This window comes from Strix uralensis, chromosome 20 (genome assembly GCF_047716275.1).
Source record: "Strix uralensis isolate ZFMK-TIS-50842 chromosome 20, bStrUra1, whole genome shotgun sequence".
In the NCBI taxonomy this organism is placed as follows: domain Eukaryota; kingdom Metazoa; phylum Chordata; class Aves; order Strigiformes; family Strigidae; genus Strix; species Strix uralensis.
This window is the reverse complement of record NC_133991.1, coordinates 637,818-655,957: the sequence shown is the minus strand read 5'-3', so window position 1 is coordinate 655,957 and position 18,140 is coordinate 637,818. Positions and strand designations below refer to the sequence as shown.

Genomic DNA, 18,140 nt, shown 5'->3' with positions numbered 1-18,140 from the left:
TCTGTCTCTAAAGTTTCTCAGCTTTCTTATCTTTGACTGCCACAGGTGGTGTCTGTTGGTTTCTCTGCTCTCCCCAGGATGTACCATCACAGCTGCAAAAATTATGTCTTTGGGTGCATTCTTGTCTGAGGCGCCTTACAGCAATGAGCACCAACCGCTGGCAGGCACCAGCTACAGGCACCACTGGTGCCTCGGCAGCCTCAGGGGCCTTGAGAGCAGCTATTCTGCTTTCAGAGAGAGCCTGCCCTGGCAACCTCGGGCCCAGGCTGGGCCCTCAGCTGTGTGCCTGACGTCTGTCCACACAAGCCAGGATGACAGCAGGGAGCTCCCGCGCCTTTCATGAGCTTTGAGGCTGCCGTTCTTCAGGCCACTGCTCTCGCCCCTCCAGGGACCGGCCCTGCTCAGCAAATGCAGGGGAGGCGGCTGCCTCCTGCTTCTCTGCCGGGACTGCCCCGCACCCCGCATGTGAGCACGGCTCCGCTGACGGCTGTAGGAGACAGACCGAGGAGCTGAGGCTGCTGCAGCATTTCCCAACACTTTGGAGAATGGCACGTGGAGCTGAGAGCAGGAGCAGCCTCCTCTGCCTGGAGCTTACAGCTGCCTGTCCTTGGCCACGCACACCAGGGGCCACAACCGCCCTTGTCCGTGTTGGCCCCGATCAGCCAGACAACTCCTAGAGAGCGAGGACATGGCGCCTGCCAGAGGGTGTTGCTGGGGCTGACGCGGCCGGTGCTGCCTCTGTGCTGCCCCGTGCTGTGTGCGGGAAGGGTGACACTGCTCGGCTCTGCTGGGCTGAGGTGGCTGCACATCCCTGCGTGCCTGTGCGGCTGGAACCAGATGGGCTCTGCCACACCCACACGGGTGCTGCTGCCTGTAGCAGTTCTGTTCTCCGGTGTACGAGTTTTGGGAAGGACCTGGTGGCAGAGGGCTGCGGAGAGCAGGGGGGCAGTGAACTCCCCCAAGAGGCTGTGGTGCCACACTGGGTTCTTCCTGCTGGCCGTTGGCAGGCAGTGCTGGGGGCTGGGCGCTGCTGCCTGCCACGGGGCCTGCACACCCCATCCCGCAAGCAGAGCATTCAGCGGGGTCTGTCGGGGGTGTCCGATCCCAGCTTCTGCCTCCCCTCCTGCTTGGAAACCCCCGTGTTGTCCCCCCCCGCCCCTAGAGACCACCGTGCCCAGCCCCCGGAACCAGCAACGCTGTGACATCAGCATCGTTGCCAAGGGCACCACGGGCACCGCGAGCCCTGCGGGCACTGCGTCGGCTGCAGCACTGGTGGTGACAAGCCCTCGGTTCTGGCAGCTGGCACATGCCGCTGGCAGCGATGTATCTGCTGCGTCTCCTCGTCATGCTGGCCCTGTGCTGGCCTGCGCACGGCATCTGGGACAGCTGTGGGTAAGTGGCCGAGGCTCTGGGAGGGAGCTTGGGCACCCTGATGGGGTTCCCTGGAGGGTGCCCGCTGGTCCCCCGTGGCCACACCACGGCTTCCCCAGCCCCACGCAGGAGCCTCGGCACCATGCAGCACCCGGGCTGCTGGCACAACTCGCCTGCGGGGCTACAGCAGAAGCGGGGGCGCCCGCCCGCCTGCCCCACGGGGCTCCCTGGCCTCGCTGTCCATGCAGCGCCCCGTGGGGAGGGCAGAGGGCTGTCCTTCAGCCAGGACAGCAGCGAGCCGTCGAGAAGGACAGTGACAAGTTTCTGGTTGCAGAGGGACCTGCGGGCTCCGACCCATGGCTGCTGATGACGGCACCTCGCGCGTGGTGGGGGGCACAGACGCCCAGCCAGGGGCCTGGCCCTGGATCGTGAGCATCCAGAAACCCTGGAGAAGAGGCACGAGGCATGTGTGCGGAGGGTCGCTCATCAGCCCACAGTGGGTCCTCACAGCAGCCCACTGCTTCACCAAGGCCAGGTAAGGAGGGCCAGGAACAGGGATATCCCCTTGCACTTGCGGGTGCCCCGTCCACAGCACCAAGAGCTACTCCCAGCCCCTTTCCTTGCGGTATGTCCAGTGCCTGGGCACTGCAGAGCGCGGCTGAGAGGCTGCTCAGGAGAGGGCTGGGCTCCTGCCACGGCTTCCTAGCAGCCTCCAGCTCGACACGCTTGGAGCCCAAGGCATGCAGGGGCAGTCGCAGCCTCTGTAGCGCTGCTTTCCTCTCCCCCGTGTGAAGCAGAGAGCAGGGAACTGCTGGGCTGATGCAGCACGTGGCTCCACTCCCTCTGAGCCCTCTCCCCATCTGCCTTCCAGGCACATCACCATGTGGCGCGTGGTGGTCGGGACCACCCGCTTGACTCAGCCGGGCCCGGAGGCCCAAGTGCGCACTGTTAAGCAGCTGCTGGTTCACGAAGATTATAGCAACATCTCGCAGAGGAATGACATTGCGCTGCTGGAGTTGGACCGGCCTGTCCAGTGCAGCAACTCCATACAGCTTGCCTGCGTGCCCGACACCTCGCTCAAAGTTTCAGAGCTGACGACCTGCTACGTCAGTGGCTGGGGGTACAGAACGGCGAGAGGTGAGTTCCCAAAGAGCGCTCGCATCCCGAGTGCGAGCTCGGCACACGGGGGAGGCGGGCTGGGCTTCCTGACAGCAGAGGCAAGAGTCAGAGCCCAGCTGTGGGGACGTGTGCCCATGGAGAGATGGGCCTGGCCCAGGGCCCACGGCAAGACAGAAGGGCAACGCCGGTACAAAGCCAAGCCCCAGGGAAGGGGCTCACCCAGACAGGGCAGGAGACCTGGCAACGACCTGCCAGGCGTTAATTCCTTTCTGTGCTTGCAGCCGCAGGACCAACAGATGTTCTGCAGGAGGCCAAGGTCCACCTCATCGACCTCAATGTCTGCAACAGCAGAGGGTGGTACCGAGGGGCCGTCCACCCCCACAACCTGTGCGCTGGCTACCCGCAGGGCGGCATCGACACCTGCCAGGTAGGAGTCTGCGACAAGGCAGCGCCCAGCGGCACAGGCAGCCCCGGCACAGCCGCACAGACACAGCCAGCGTGGGCCTTGCCTGGCCAGTTACCTTCCCACCGCTGGGTCCCCACCGCTGGCGGGGCTCACCTCCCCTTCCCCAGCTGCAGCTCCTTCCCCAGGGCCTCACTTGCCCCAGAGGCCTGGGACTCTGTCCAGAAAGCCCATCCAGCGCTCCTGGCAGCCCCGAGGTCCAGCTCCCAGCCCTGGAACATCCCTCTTGCACCCAGCCAGCATCGCTGTGCAGAGATGAGCGCGAGCCCTACCCCACGGGCCCACCACCCCCTCCCAGACAAGGTCCTGTCGGCCCCAGCACCTGAGCAGACCCTCTGTGCCGCGGATACAGCTCTGGGGGGTGCTGGCAGAGAGAAGGAGCCAGCCCAGGGGCAGGGACAGTGGCCACCTGACACCACCGTGACCCTCATTCCTCCACTGCAGGGTGACAGCGGTGGTCCTCTTGTCTGCAAAGACAACAGTGCTGAGTATTTCTGGCTTGTTGGGGTGACCAGCTGGGGGACAGGCTGTGCGAGAGCAAAACGGCCCGGAATCTACACCTCCACTCAGCACTTTTACAGCTGGATCCTGCTACAGATGGGGCTGAGCCCAGCAGGAACGGCTGCTCCAACGCCACGGCCAGCCTTCCCCACAACCCCCCTTCAGACGCCAAGGCCAACACCAACAGAACCAGGCCGGTTCAGCTCCTGCCGCCTTCTACTCCAGAAGATGGTGGAACTCTTTACTTGGTTGCAGGAGCTCCTGCAGAACCTGAGGGATGGCCTGAGCAGCAGGATGGACAGGGTCCAGTGCAGGCTGCAGTGCACCATGACCGTCTCCTGCAGGGGCTCTGCCTGCTGAGCCAATGGCACCCTCAGAGTCAAAGGCCTGCTCGCTCCTGCCCACACCCTCTGACTGCAAAAAGAGTTTGTCATTGAATAAAGTTCCCAAGTTTCACAGCTCACCGTGCTTCTGTTCTATTCTGTCTCCCGGGCAAGGCAAGGATTCCATGCCCGGCCCCTGCAAAATGAGGCTGCAGGCAGCCAAGTTGGGCACAAAGGGAAAGAGTCACTCCGAGGGGTGACCCCGAGCCTGGTTGGAGGGGAGGGGGAGGGTGCAGTGGGAGAAGGGACCCCTGGTCACAGGGGGCCAGAGGTCTTGGGGACAGCAGCTGGAACACAGAGTGTCTCAGGGCGGCTGCTGGTGGGACCCCGGTGTGCGTGTGTACAGTGCACCAGTGAACTTGAAACTGGACTCTCGTGACCCGGCAGACACGGCTCTGGACAGAGCCAAGCTGTGCCCCGATGCCGGGGTGAGGAGCTGGACATCCCACCACCGATATCCCGGGCACTTGCTGTCCCTGCTGTCAGCTGAGCAATCTCTGCATGTGCTGTGCTGGTGAATCCAGGGAGCGAAGGGTGTTTGTGTTTCACTAGTAAACACCCACTCCTGCCCATCGGGAAAGGCAGAGAAGGGCTGGCCTGTGCTCCTGGCTATGCACGGGCTGGTTACGAACCCAGGGGTGCTGGTAAAGGCCTTGGCCTGTCTGTGTCAGTCTGTTCTGCCCTTCACATCAAGCGTGTGAGTCTGTGTGTGTGTTTGTGTATCTGCCCTTTGGGATGCAGCATCAGTCTTTGGAACACACACACGGGGACAGCAGCAGCCACATCCATGAGGCTGTGACAGGAGAATCCTCCTGGGGGTGAGTCCCCCAGATTCAGCTCTAGTGGGACTGAAAGGAGAAATCCCCCGTGCTCAGCGGTGCCCTGGCTGCTCCCTGACAGAACGGGGAAGGAAACCCAGAGAAACTCTGCAGCGGAGATCACGATGGGCAGAGGCAGCGCTGGCTGTGAAGGCGATGGCGAGGGCTGGCAGCTGGGCTGGCACTGGACAGTAACTGGGCTGCCTGCTGACAGAAGGGCAGCAGGATGCGAGCTCAAAGCTTTATACAAAAAGCTATTTAGTGACTGTTTCCTCAGTAGGTACCATTATAGCATCTTGGCAGGACCCTGCCCTGCAGGTCCAAACAGGGCTTCTCTCTCCTGGCCAGCTTTGCCTTGAAGAAACCTGCAGTAACGACATCCCCAGAGCTCTCGGGGCCTGAGAAGATTCACTCTGCCAAGGGCAGATCTGAGTAGCCCCCGAGATCCAGAGCAGAGGGAAGAACAGTCCCAGGGTGCAGGGCTGAGGCAGACGGGGGCTTCTCTTCAGGGCAGCTCCTCTTCACCCTCCTCCTGCAGGTCAAAGCTCTGGGAAGGAGCAGGACAAAGAGCTGATGAGAAGTACAAAAGCAACAGCTGCACTCTGCTGTGGTTCTGTCAGATTGGGTCTGGGGCAGCGTGGGCTCTTCAGAGGGTCCCCACCTCAGCCCTTCCACCCCAGACACCAGCAGCACACAAACCCCGTGGGGTCACCAGCATAAAGCCAAGCTTCAAACACCACCTCCATCTAAAACACTTAAAAAACCAGAAGCCCAAGCATGTTAGCACTGTCCCCTCCAGCCCTGCTGAGTCGGGAGTCCTCCTGCACAGCATGGCGTTTTGCCTGGAAACCAGCGATCCTCACCCAAAGCAGCAGGGCAATTCCCAGAAGGTGCCAAACCCGGTGAGGCTGGGGATTCCGCCCTGACCCTTGACACTGACTGTTTCAGTCCATCTCCCCCAAATGCCTGTGCAACGGGCTTGGGCTTTACGAGGTGGTGTGATGCCGCGCGCGGCCCGTCGCGGTGCTGCTCAGCGCCACAACAGTGGGTCACTGAAGCTGCGTCCAGGGCTGCACCCCGGGCTCCTGGCTGCAGAGAGTGTGACAGAGCGGGGCAGATTCACCCTGTGCCCTCCTCACTCCTGGTGGACGAGCGCTGGGGGAGGCTGTCCTTCTTCTCTGTACCAAATACTGACAAAATCCTGGCCTCGGGGCCCACTGTCCCCGTTTGCTGGGGCTTGGCACCCTCTGGAGCAGACAGGCTGCAGGAACACCAAAACCTGCTTGTCCTGGATCTCCTTGGCACAGCCCTGCAGCCACCAGCCGTGGTTATTCTGAGTGCGGCCACCTTCTGTACGCAATAGCTGAACTAACAAGAGGGTTGTGTCCGTCTGACACTGACAGTTGCTCCAGTGTAGCAGACGGGTGTTTGGAGGTACAAGCCCCGATGGGGCATTGTGGCAGCCAAACTTGATGCAATTTGTGCCTGCGGGGTGTGTGTGAGGAACCATGGCAGGAGCTCTCTTCTCAGCCAGGAGCTCTCTTCTCAGCCAGGAGCTCTCTTCTCAGGCTCCGCCCGAGGGAAACTGTCACTTTGTCCTCCATTTCAGAGCCCAAAGCCGGTAAGATGCGAATGTTTCACAGCCTCAAGGACGGGGCCCTGACAGGCCACGTAGTGCTCCCCAAGTCCCCCCTAGTCCCCCCTCCTGAGTAGGAGACACTGTTCTCTGGGCATTACATGCCATGAGAGAGCACGTGCGTCTTTGCAGAAAGCTGAATCAGTATTTTCCTTGAAAGAGCCCCTAAGACACATGGGGACACTGCAGGGGGGGAACATGAGGACACTGATGGACCACCAGGCCACCCCCTGTCCCCATAGAGGGGTCCGAGGACACTGGGAGACACTGGGGGGGACACTGAGGGACACCCAGGCCACCCCCATCCCCATAGAGAGGTCCTGGGACACTTGGGAACACTGCAGAGGGGACACAGGGACAGCGGTGGACCCCCAGGTCACCCCCTGTCCCCAGCAGTGTGGTGCCAGTGGGGTCACTGGGCAGACTGGGGGCACTGTGCCACCACCTGGGGGTCCTGTTGGCTTTCCCAGTGGAGGAGGGGGGTGGTTGTGGACTGTCCCAGGCTCTGATTTGAGGGGGACAGGGGGGGAGGTGGTGGCAGAGGGGAACAGTTTGGGTCCTGGGGTGGGGGCACCCATGGGGGTCCCAGTGTCCCCCTTGATGTCACTGGTGGGGGGCAGGGACACCACGATGTACTTCTGGACGCTGCTGGTGACAGTGGCACTGGGGACCGTGGGCGCCACTGACACCAGTTTGACCACAGGCTGGACACTGGGGACAGTGGTGGTGCCAGGGGAGGTGGCCGTGGGCACCGGGCTGGGGCTGAAGGTGATCACCTGGGGGGCACGGGGACCGTGGGGGATATGGGGATGTGGGGACAGTGTGGGACATGGGGACCGTGGGGGGACATGGGGACAGTTTGGCATTCCGTTGTACATGGCTGAGCGAGAGAAAATTAATGCAACCTAAGGAAGTGAACTTTCCTCCTGTAACGCCTGAAGGCAAAAGCTCCAGCACTTCTCTGCGTGGCTGTGCCGTTGTTCTGTACAGGCTCCCCCCTCCACTTCCCACCCTTCATCAGCATTCACAGCGGCCTCGCCGTGTCTGGGTGTGAAAGTTGTTGGTGGTTCCAGTGTGTTCACACTCATGGACGGCAGCTGGGAAGATCCCAGCGAAGATCTCCAGCTCTGCCAGCCAGTGCTGAAAAGAGATCCCAGAGCAGGCAGAGGAGCTGCCATCGCCCCGGCATTAAGGCTCTGAAGGCCAGTTATCCCCTGCCGACAGGCAAGGCCGCACATCACTGCCCTTCCCCTGCCGCCTGCCGCCTGGTTTAAAGCCAACTTCTCTGGCTGAGACACAGAACCCAACCAGGGCTGTGCCTGAAGCCTCATCTCACTAAACTGAACTTCAGCAAAAGGGTTTCAGGGGCTACTAAGGCTTAAGGCAGAGCAAGGGGAAACATGTGCCCTTCTTCAAGAGCAACGGGTGAGGAAGAGAGAGAGGGAAACCTCAGGAAAATCCAGGTTCTTCAAGTGGAGCTTGATGACACCTGGGCAGGTACCCACATAGCGCCAGGGCACGTGTTTTCAGCTCAGCTCACCTGGGCAGCAGGGCCTCAAATACAGAAGAATGGCACCTATTTCCAGGAGCTATAAGTCTTCGTCAGTCGCTGAATCTTGAGGAGAACAAGGAACACACCTCACAAGATGAACATCTTGTTCTTTATTTATCCTGTATAGAAACATTTGAGAAAGGCCTGAGCTTTTTTTTTTCCTAATTGCCTAGTCAAAGCCTTATTTTTCAATACTTAAGTCACCTTTGATTTCTAAATGACTCAGAAGCTTTTAATAATTTTCCCCTGATTCAATCAATCATTTCATGTCTGCTTTTCCTCTGGTAGCACACAAGGAGTGCTGTTAACATCAAGCACATGAGAGACAAAGGCTCTAGATACTGTGGATGCTGTAAATATTTGTATCAAACGCTTCAGTAGATGACACTGAGAGAACACCTTTACCACAGCGGTTGCCAAATCATTTTGTAAGAGCTGTCAACTGCTCACGTATGAACTGCCTCTTAACCCAAAGCCCAGTAAAGGCAGTGTGGTTTCATAAATCCATCCCAGACATCTCCTAGAGCTCAGGAGCCACCACTGCTCTGTCAGCCCCTGCAGGGGAAGCCCAGAGAACTGCGGGGCTCTGCCCACCGCAACCTGTCCCGCTCTTCTCCTGCCTTTCACAGCCCTCTCTGCACAGCCAGCGAAGAGTGAAGCCTGTCTCAGTATTAAAGATCTCGTTATGTTCAAGGTGCAGTTTGAAAATATTGGCCAGAGGTATTTCGCACAGTGCCACTGACCATAATCTAAGTAGCTCTTGATTTTTGTTTTGAGAGAGACCGAGAGAGAGAGAGAAGAGGGTGAAGAGATCAAGAGATGAGCAGACACAGAAACCGAACTGTTTTCTCATTTCTACACAATTGGTCCAGGAATGGACAGCACTGGTGGGGGAGAAATCGGTGATGTTTCTGTTTCCAGGTGTGACCTGTGAATAAGGAATGCTTTACGGCTGATGATGAGGAACACGATTTCAACTTTCAAGCAACAACTTCTGGCAAATGCAACGGGGGAAAGAAGGAACTAGGGTTTCCAGGCTACACGTCTAGATCTGGACTTCCATTCCTCAACCATGTTGTGCCATTTCCCAAAAGAACAGAGTGCAAATGACAGAAAAAATCAGGCACGGGAGCTCAGGAGGCAGAGCACACCTGCATGATGCACGCAGGACTACCAGGGGAAACGCCCAGCTGGGCTGATGCATCCACTTCAGACCTTCCGGGCACCATCTGACCAGTCCCACTCCAACAGGATCTCAGGAGCCCAGTCTTAAAACATCTCTAAGGCAACGAGCTCTGTGCCTCAGGTCTCCTACCTCATCTCTTGGGAGTGTTTTTCACTTCTAAAGGGTTGAACAAACCAATCCAGAACAAAACCTTCAGTCTCTGGGGGATGATAGGGGGTGGGGGATGGCGGGGGAAGAAGGCATGAAAGAACAGGTATTGGCTTCCAGAGTGGAAACAAAACAGGGGTAACGAGGCATGACTGTCTCTCACAAACATCAAATAAATCTGAAGAAATAGCTACTAAGGCAAGTCACTGCCATGTAAACAGAAGGATCGATGCACACAGAAAGAAAAAGGAAGAGGACAGAGCAGGTTCCCACATCTAACAGATGGGTGCATTCCCAGGAAGATGCTACAAAGCAAAGACAGCAATAATTAGCTGGCTTCCTTCCCCAGAGTTTATGGTCTTTTATTCCAAAGCAGTTATCCTTTTCAGAGCCCATGATGATCTGCTTATTAATCCCCATAGCCAAGAGGAGAGGAGGATCTGACTTCCCTTTGGTACAAACAGATGGGACACAAGTCCTGCACTTCTCCAGTTTTACAGGTCTGCTGCAGGAAATACTCTCCTGTAATTCCTGACAGTGTCACAGAAAGAACTCTTCAGCTTTACCATTTGCACCTCGCTGTCTGGATTCACAGAGAAATCATATGGTCATTCCTAATAATGATGCAAATTAATCAGACAATAATACTGAAGAAAGTAACAATCACAGCTGAACAACAGAGTTAAATAAAGGAAGGGATGAAATGAGCAAAAAGTGCCTCAGCTCTTGGAAGTTGTTCCTACACATCATGTGTGTATCCTAATCCTCTGAGAGATCAACATCAGAGGAATTCCAAATTCTCTTTCAATGTTATGTCTACGAGAGAACCCAAAATATTCTACCTCACAAGGTAATGTATAACAAATTAATTCCATGGCATCATCCTGAGGAAGAAAAGAACAAGAAAACTAAAAGGATTTCAAGCACTGAATGTGACTTGAGGGAATAAAGATTTTTGAATTGAAAGGACAAGAAAGAAGCCTGGCACCAAACAGTTGAGAGAGCTTCTATATAACAGGGAGCACGACAAAGGCAGATGAACCAGGTCAATATAAACCAGACAACTGTGTCTTCCCTTTGAGACGAGAACAAACTACCACTATACAGATTATTTCAATTTGAAAAAAAGTGCTTTTTCCACATTGCAAGTAACTAGTTAACAAGATAAACGAGGTGTTTTTTTCTATTTTATGGTATGATTTTTTCACAAGTCTTTGTCTTCATACCAGTAAAGGACTAAACCAACGGCCCCAACATGCCTCCTGAAACCAAAGTCCTGCCTTCCAGCATGTCCAAGCCCCTTGCATAAACATTGTGAAAGTGATGAACCAAACTGGAAACAAAATTCTGAAAACTGGAAAATGTCCCCTACCTTTCTTTACCATCTGTGAACATACTACGGCTGTTAGAAGCCAGCCCTGCGGTGAGCAGGAGGTTGGGAGCAGTTTCAAATTCCGTTAACCTGTGCACACTGAGATGGGATGTATCCTGCAGGGGAAGGCGGGGTGGGAACTTAGAAAACTGAAAAAAACCACCAAACCTCAAAGGTACAGAAAGCATTCTAACAAGGGGAGCAAAGCTGAAATGCCACCCTCGGCACACAGAGCTGCGAGTCCCTTGCTCCTGGCAGCAGAAGATGGTTTCTTATTGTAGGACATTAGATCCTAAACCAAGTGCCACACAGCATTTGGCTGTGGGAACAACGAGTGTTTGGGATTATTCCTGGGAAACGGCAGACGCTTCCCTACATCCCCCAGAGTGCAACTCCATCACCAGGGTCTGCACGGGATACTCTGTGCGTAGCTGATGCCAGCAGGAACAGAAAAGCAAAGGGCTCAGCTCAGGCGAAGGAGTCCCTGGCCCCAGCGCCAGCGTGCGCTCCCAACACACAAACTCCAGATTCCCCTCTATAGATGTAAACCTGCACATTCTCCACCTCTGCACACAGTTCAGAACATTGTCTCCTCCGGAACAGAGAGCAAAATACCGCAGAGACGTTACAAAAGAAAGTATTCTGATACTGAAGAGCTCTGGTTTGTCACGTCAAGCATCAGGCACCCCAGCAGCGGGTGGCTGTGGAAGGCATGTGGACAGAGATAATTCAGCGGGCACAGGGAATGCGGGAGAGGAAAGCTCACAGACAGACGCCAGAGGATGACAGCTTGGGCATTTGTTGCCAGGTTGAGAGAAGGCCGAAACACATGACAGAGAGAACTGAAGGCAGGTGGTTTTCCATTTCTTGGGTTTGCTTCTCGGTCAGAATGGAGCCGGGGAGACACCCAGCTTCGGCACTTTGTTTCTGCAACTGTCTGCAACGTCTCCACAACACAGGATGGTGTCTACAGAGGACCCGCAAAACCCACATACGCTGCTGGTAGATTCACTTTCAGTCTTTTGCATTTCCTTTTACCTTCCCCACCACCGCTTCTGAAGCAGCACAGGCACTGTGCAGTTGCTGCTTTATTTCCGTCACCACCACCACCCTCCAGCTGCAACATTTTCTTCCAGTTCCAGCAGAGATCACACCTGCGCTGGGCAGCACAGACTGGCCAAGAGCACAGACACATCAAAGCAGTGATACCAACCTGCCTGTGCAGCATCCGCCACCAGGAGCCACAAACAGGAACAGCAGCAACAACTGTAGTGTCACTGCAGTCAGACACGAGACCTGGATCAATCTGTCTGTGTTTGTAACACAGCAAACTGCACTACACCAGTAAAGAGAGCAACCTCATCTTCATAAAGATTAGAGGTCTTCTCCAAACAAGAAAAAGCATGTTTGGGTTATCTTCTTCCTGCAAGTTTTCAGTAGGAAAATTAACATTCACCATTTACCTATTTCTACACATAACAGAGCATGGCAGAAATATGAATTCTAATGCAATTATTTTCAGGAAGAGAAGAAATATCCCCAAACACTTGCTACACATCTTTAATGGAAGAGATAGAAACTACTGCAAAGCACAGGGCCAAGCTGAGTGCTCTAGTCAAGAAAAAATCTTCCCATCTCTACAATTGCTCCATAACCGTCCTCAGAGGGGTTTTGTCCCCTCCCCAGAAACACAAACTTCCAGGCACTCGCAAATACAAAGTACTGACCTGAGTGAATCACAGTCATTCCCAAATTATTTCCCCAGGGCAGATTATATCTAGTAAGGAAGCTGCAGGTAATTTCCACAAGTTACCAAGGAAGTTCCACCCTCCCTTTTGGTCACCTCGTAAGGGAGGAACAGCTTCTCTGGGCCAGAGGAGCAAGGCTCTGCTTTTATTTATTTTCTGACACGAACAAAACCTGCTTAGGGATGTAGAGCTCCAAAAACTTCATTTCTATAATGCTATCCAGGTTGTACTCCTCTCTCTCTGCCTCCAGTATCACCAACACAAGAACACCCCACGTTCTCTCTCACACGCACACCTGAGACACTTGTTGCAGAGACAAACCCCTGCAGGTGAGTAAAGCCTCAGCTCCTCGTGGAGGCAGATCAGATGCAGCAGTCCTGCCATCCAGACCCCTCTCAGCACAGGCCTCCCAACAGCTCTTCAGACACCCCAGCAGAATTCCTACTTCTCATTTCCGACACAGCCATCACAAACCCCCACCTCTGACTCCACTCACCCACACACCAGAAATTCTCTCACACAATTTGGGTCCAAAGAAGGGACTGCAGAAGCCTGGACCTTAAGTACTAAATTCACTTGTTTGGTGCACAAATGCCACCAAGCTCATGGACAGACTCCATGTTCTGAGCTTCACCTTCACTGGAAGCTTAATAAGTGCCCGTTTTTTAGGGTCTGAAGTGAAAGTTGCCCCTCAGTCCGTGCGCGGCTGAAGCTGGGACAGCGACACGCTGTGCATCCAGCCAGCCAGGGCTGGGTGTGATCCTGGGGCCTGGAGAGGAAGCGTTTGAACCTCAACAAGCTGAGAATGGAACTGCTGCACAGGTCAGGAGCAACGTGCTATTGGCACTTTTTACAAGAGTGAAATACTCCTGTGTTGTTGTTTTGGATCACCAATGGGAAGAAAATGTAATATACAACTGTCACAGGTACATTGGCAGGGATTTTGTTATTCCTTTCCTCTGGGTTTTTAAATTCTAGAAACTTCAAACTTTTAATTAGACTCTGATGCCATAAAAATTAGACAAACTCTGCCCTAAGCTCTGGCAGGAGAAGCAGCCCAGGCAGTTTTTCCCTTGGGCTCTGTCTGCCATCAGCGATGGGATTCAACCATAAACTGGCTCCTTCCCCCACACCAATATCTCACCCCGTGCCGCAGTAGGGATGGGAAGCTGCTCCCAGTGCCCAGCCAAGGCCATCTGGCAGCAGAGCAGTTTCCTTCAGGCCTTTCCCAGCAATCCCAGTCTCACTCCGGAATCCATCGGAAGCAGTTTGTAACTAAAGGCACCTGCTGGAGATACCTCCCGGGCTCAGGGATTTACAGTGACAGAGGCAAAATGTAATTAAAACGGCCAGATGAGGCTGGGTCGCTCCTCCACCAGGACAGTGCTGAAGGACGTTGCCTTTACAGCCCCAAACCGCTGCTTCCCCCCCCCCCCCGCCCCTTTCAGCTTCCCCCGGGAATTCAGCACCAAGAGGCACCGGACAGCCCGAGGGGGGGTGAAGCCGCTTTTCTGTTTTTTTTCCCTTTTCCCCCCCAAACCTCCCGCCATTTCGGGGTCCCGCTGTACTCACCCAGAGCGGCTGCTCCCTCGCAGGGGCCGGGCGAGGCTCCCTCCTCCCGGGGGTCCCCACGGGGGTGCCGGAGGCGGCGGGGGCTGGGGGGGGGCAGGACGGAGCGGCGCTTCGCTCCCTCGGAGGGCGCCGAGCGCGGGGGGGGCAGTTTCCCCGCTGCCCCCTCCCGGGGCCGGGGCTGTGGGGGCGGCAGGGGGGGGTGTCTCGGCGCGGGGCCGGGACGCAGCTTCTGCCCGGCAAAGGCGGCCGGTTCGCCGCCGCCGGCACCGAGAGAGCCGCTCCGCTCCGCCCGCTCCGCTCCCCCCGCCGGCGCCCGGGGCTCAGCGTCCCGGCCCCCCCCGCCCGCCCCGCCGGGCCCTCCCGGCCCCGCCGCCGCTGCCGGCCGAGCCCCCCCCGCCAGCGCCGGCCCCGGCCCCGGCGGGAACTTCCGCGGCTGCTGCCGCCGCCTCCGCCGCTGGGATCGGCAGCCGGACGGGGCCGCCCGGGCGCGCACCCCCCGCGCACATCCCCGCGCACACAGACACACACGCCCCCCCCCCCGGGCTCTCCGGGCCGTACCTGGGGGGGGGCAGCGGGGGCCGCAGCGCGCACCTGCCCGGCCCGCCCGTCCGCGGCCGCGGAGCGGAGCATCCGCCGCGGGGAGCCCCGCGCTGAGGGACCGCCGGCGCCCAGCGGCAGCGCGGGCAGCGCCGCCCGGGAACACGCGTGGGAGCCGCGGGCAGGGCTGGGCTGGGCTGGGCTGGGCCGGGCTGGGCTCAGCTGCCGGCGGGGAGCCCGGGCGGGTGAGCAGGAGCTGCATCCCATCCTCAGAGGTGTGCGGTTCCCAGGAGTGGAAAGATGGGCCAAACAGCTCCTCCGGATCTCCCCAGGCCAGCACTGGAATGTGCCACTGCTCACACCTCCTCTCAAAAAAAAGGTCTTCATCACTGTAATGGGTTAAAATCCCATGAAAGTGTAAGAACTGTCATCAGTCACCAGCTCTGCAGACGTTTAAAGGAATACCAATACAGTTTTGATGGAAAATTGTACATTGTGTGTTTAGTTTGGGGTTGGTTGGTTTGTTTGAAATCATTCTTGTCAGCTCTTTAGTTCTTTGTTATTTCTTTGACACTAAGTGACAGGATTTCTCCCATTCTTTTCGTTCTGGAATGCTTCTCGACGTTCTTATGTCAAAGAGAACTTTTGCCTCTGTTACAGACATGGACACTGACCATAGTCAGCAAGCCAAAATCCTCAGAATCTAAAAAATCATCATCAAGGCGGTCTGACCAATCTAAGAAACCCCGTACTGAAACAATGACGTCATGCCCCGCAATTTGGGGCCAGGTACCACCTGCAGAAGAGCCAAACAGAGTCTGTGGACACAGGACCTGGAGGTGCTATTTATTGTAGACCATCTCAGAAACCTAAGCCTTTTGCCCAAAGAGCTCTAGGCAAGTGTGTCTTTGGTCCTCCCCCCTTTTTCTTAAAAACAAAAGTAGAAAACACAGTTCTTACCTGTTGCACTGCTCTAAGATGGGACGACGACGAATGAAGACTTCAACGGCAGACTGCAATTCTGTGAGTGCCCTCGGGCAACTGAAGTGACTGGTGCTGCAAAACTTAGTTTTATCTACTTACAATCTATTTGTAACCTAGGTTGATCTATTTACAGTCAGTTGCGGGAGCTTTTTATAATACACAGACTCCTCCAGCTCTTTTCTGTTACGCAGAGAACAGTCCAAACCTGCAGAGCCCTGAGTGCCCAGTGCACCCCAGGGTGGCTGTGTCTGTACAGCAGGTCCTGGCGCAGCACGGGGAAGGCACTTCTGGGCCGGTTTCAGGCTACTAGAATACTCTCTACGGCTGTGAGCTAAATACCCACCCAGAACACAGCCTTGGTTTGTTGTTTCTTTTCTAGTGTTTCCAGTGTAAGGCTTTGGCTATTCTTTGTCACTCCAGCAGCTGAGGTTCACGTGTCATGCAATTATTGTGAAATCCCAGCGTGATTGATTACCTGTAGGAGAGTCTGTAGGCCAGGTTGGGGGAATCTGTTTATAATGTCGAAATACTAGATCCAAACAGAAACCAAAACTTACCGTGTGAATCAGTGCAGCAGATGAAGATCAAAACTATGTCAGTTGATCCATGGTTGTGTTGCTTCACTCTGTCGTGGATTCCTTGGGGAGGAGCAAATCAATTAGTTGTGCAACGCTTCGTTTTTACTGTTGATAAAACGGGCATCTTGCAGTTTCAGCCTTACCTGTACGGATAAGGGGCAATTCATAAAAGGCTGGCCACATGAGCAAGGCTTTGTGTTATTGTGTCTGTGGGATGGGAAGAAATGTAAGCCCTTGTTTTGCAATGTCATCCAGGTCACAGGGGAATGTCCTGGGTGCTGTTAAATCAGGCAGCATAAAAGAATAGTTGTCAGCACTGGTGCTGGCATAAAGGAGAGCCACAAGCCATGGTAGATGAAACTTTCAGTTGTCTCTTTGTGTGCTGGATTTGCAGTGGACTGTAGAGTGCGTTTCCTTGATTTTAACGGAAGGTTTTGGTTCTGTTTCTATTGCTGTCAGTTCACTGCAGTGCATCTAAGATAGTCTTGTGTGGGATAAACAATTGGAATGCTGCTGCTTAATGCGCTGCCAGGCAGTTGCTGCTGGGTTGCTCTGACTGTCTTGCGCGTTGCTTTTGTTTTGGTTGGCATTCAGAACGGAGACAGTAAAGACAGTAACGTGCTGTTCATTGAATAATGCTGAAGCCTTCAAAGATGTTTGCTTCCGGAACCCCTCTCTTGTGTGAGAGAAACTTCAGTTTAGGCACTTTCACCACGAGGCTCAGATGAGTTGAGCAAGGACTACTGAAGAAGAAAGAACCTTAAAAACCTAGAGGACAGAATATTATGCTCTAATACAGAGCCAAGGAAAGATCAATGGAATGTGTCAAGCTAGTAACCTGGTACTGAGCTGGCCTAAGACAATAGTGGTGTTCTTTATTAGCACAATGCCTGTGTGCTTACACCCAACACACACGGTTTCATGGCTCTAGGCTTGAACAGATCCTCTATCCAATACAGATAGACAGTCCGAAGGGTAAGTAGGTAACAGCGGTTACTTCTTAGTCCAGTCCTGCATCATCTCTGCTGCCAGGAGACTACCTATGTATAGATGTATAATGTATATATGTATATAAGATGTATATATGTATAAAAGAAGAAAAAATTTAAAAGATAAGGTACAGAAAGCTAGCAGTAAGCATAAGCAACAAACCTGGTGCAAGATGCGTCTTGGACGAAGGCATGATTTCTTGTATTGCAAAATGTAGAGTTTTTAATTTTGAGGTGTGGTCCAGTGTTCAGCGATGTGGGCTCTGGTGGGAGGAAGCAACCTGCTGGGCTCTCTCCTCTCCTTCCCCAACCTCCCTTCTCTCTCTGGAAACTCTCTGCCCAGCCTGTCCTTCCTCCTCCTGGTTCCTGCACTGTCCGCAGCCACCTGAGCTGCCTTGTGCACCTTCCCCTTCCCTCTGCGGAGACCTGGGAGCGAGTCCGGCCCGGCTCTGAAGGGCAGGAAGGGAGGAATGGGCACGGGGAGCAGCGGGGCCAGGGGGAGGGATGTGGCAAGCCGGACACGAGCTCCACTCAGCTGGCAGAGACGGGCCGGGCAAATAGTGTCCTCCAGGCCTGGAGTCTTCTCTGTCTGCCGCCCCAGAGACGGGCTCTGGCTGCACAGGCGGCTGTGCCAGCAAGCAGCAGAAAGCAGTAACTGTGGAGTGCAGCATTAGTGCAGGAGGGTAAAACAAATCAAAAAGAGTGGGAGATGATTTGGGGCAAGACAGCCTTTGTGCAGTTTGGCAAAGACATTGCTCTTGTCCCTTTTGGTGGCACAAAACTTCTCTTTTCTTAAAGAACCGGAACCTGCCCTGTTTGTACAGAACACGGGTGCAGCAGCACAGGCTGCTGGGGGGGCTGCCCCGGGACAGACCCCACAGACCGAATTCAGTGAGGGCATTGCCGTGACATTCCCAGGGGGCAGGAATCGACCTTGTGTTATTGCCCTGACGTAATTACAGAGTCCGTGTGTGATGGTTTAGCCCCTGCCGGGGTCTGAGACCACATGGCCGCTGCCCCTCCCCCACAAAGGGAGTGAAATACAAAGCCCCGGGGCTGAGATAAGGAGAGGTTTAATACAACAGTGCAACAGCAACACAACAAACAACAACAATAACAGTGATAACAATGAACAGAGCAAAGTATATACCGATACAGCAAAGAGAGAACCGGCTGCGCCAACC

General features: G+C 55.2%; 1 protein-coding gene and 1 long non-coding RNA gene across 2 annotated transcripts; one reads left to right on the top strand and one right to left on the bottom strand.

Moving 5' to 3' along the window:
• Positions 1-1,187: 1,187 nt before the first annotated feature.
• LOC141952767 (acrosin-like) lies at positions 1,188-3,821 on the top strand. Its single transcript, XM_074890597.1, has 4 exons — positions 1,188-1,392; positions 1,706-1,906; positions 2,243-2,508; positions 2,772-3,821. Exons 1-4 carry the CDS (start codon positions 1,307-1,309, stop codon positions 3,812-3,814), a joined length of 1,596 nt encoding a protein of 531 aa, XP_074746698.1. The 5' UTR covers positions 1,188-1,306; the 3' UTR covers positions 3,815-3,821.
• Positions 3,822-5,077: 1,256 nt separating this feature from the next.
• LOC141952768 (uncharacterized) lies at positions 5,078-14,160 on the bottom strand. Its single transcript, XR_012631741.1, has 3 exons — positions 13,869-14,160; positions 7,832-7,962; positions 5,078-5,202 (listed from the first exon to the last, which is right to left on the bottom strand). It is a non-coding gene; the product is annotated as an uncharacterized LOC141952768 (long non-coding RNA).
• Positions 14,161-18,140: the final 3,980 nt, after the last annotated feature.

What these genes read in the sequence shown, in the direction of transcription:
- LOC141952767 (XM_074890597.1), top strand. Translation starts at nt 1,307, where the DNA reads ATGCCGCTGGCAGCGATGTATCTGCTGCGTCTCCTCGTCATGCTGGCC. An exon ending in CACTGCTTCACCAAGGCCAG is followed by an intron (nt 1,907 to 2,242) that starts GTAAGGAGGGCC and finishes TCTGCCTTCCAG; the next exon opens with GCACATCACCATGTGGCGCG. An exon ending in GGGGTACAGAACGGCGAGAG is followed by an intron (nt 2,509 to 2,771) that starts GTGAGTTCCCAA and finishes CTGTGCTTGCAG; the next exon opens with CCGCAGGACCAACAGATGTT.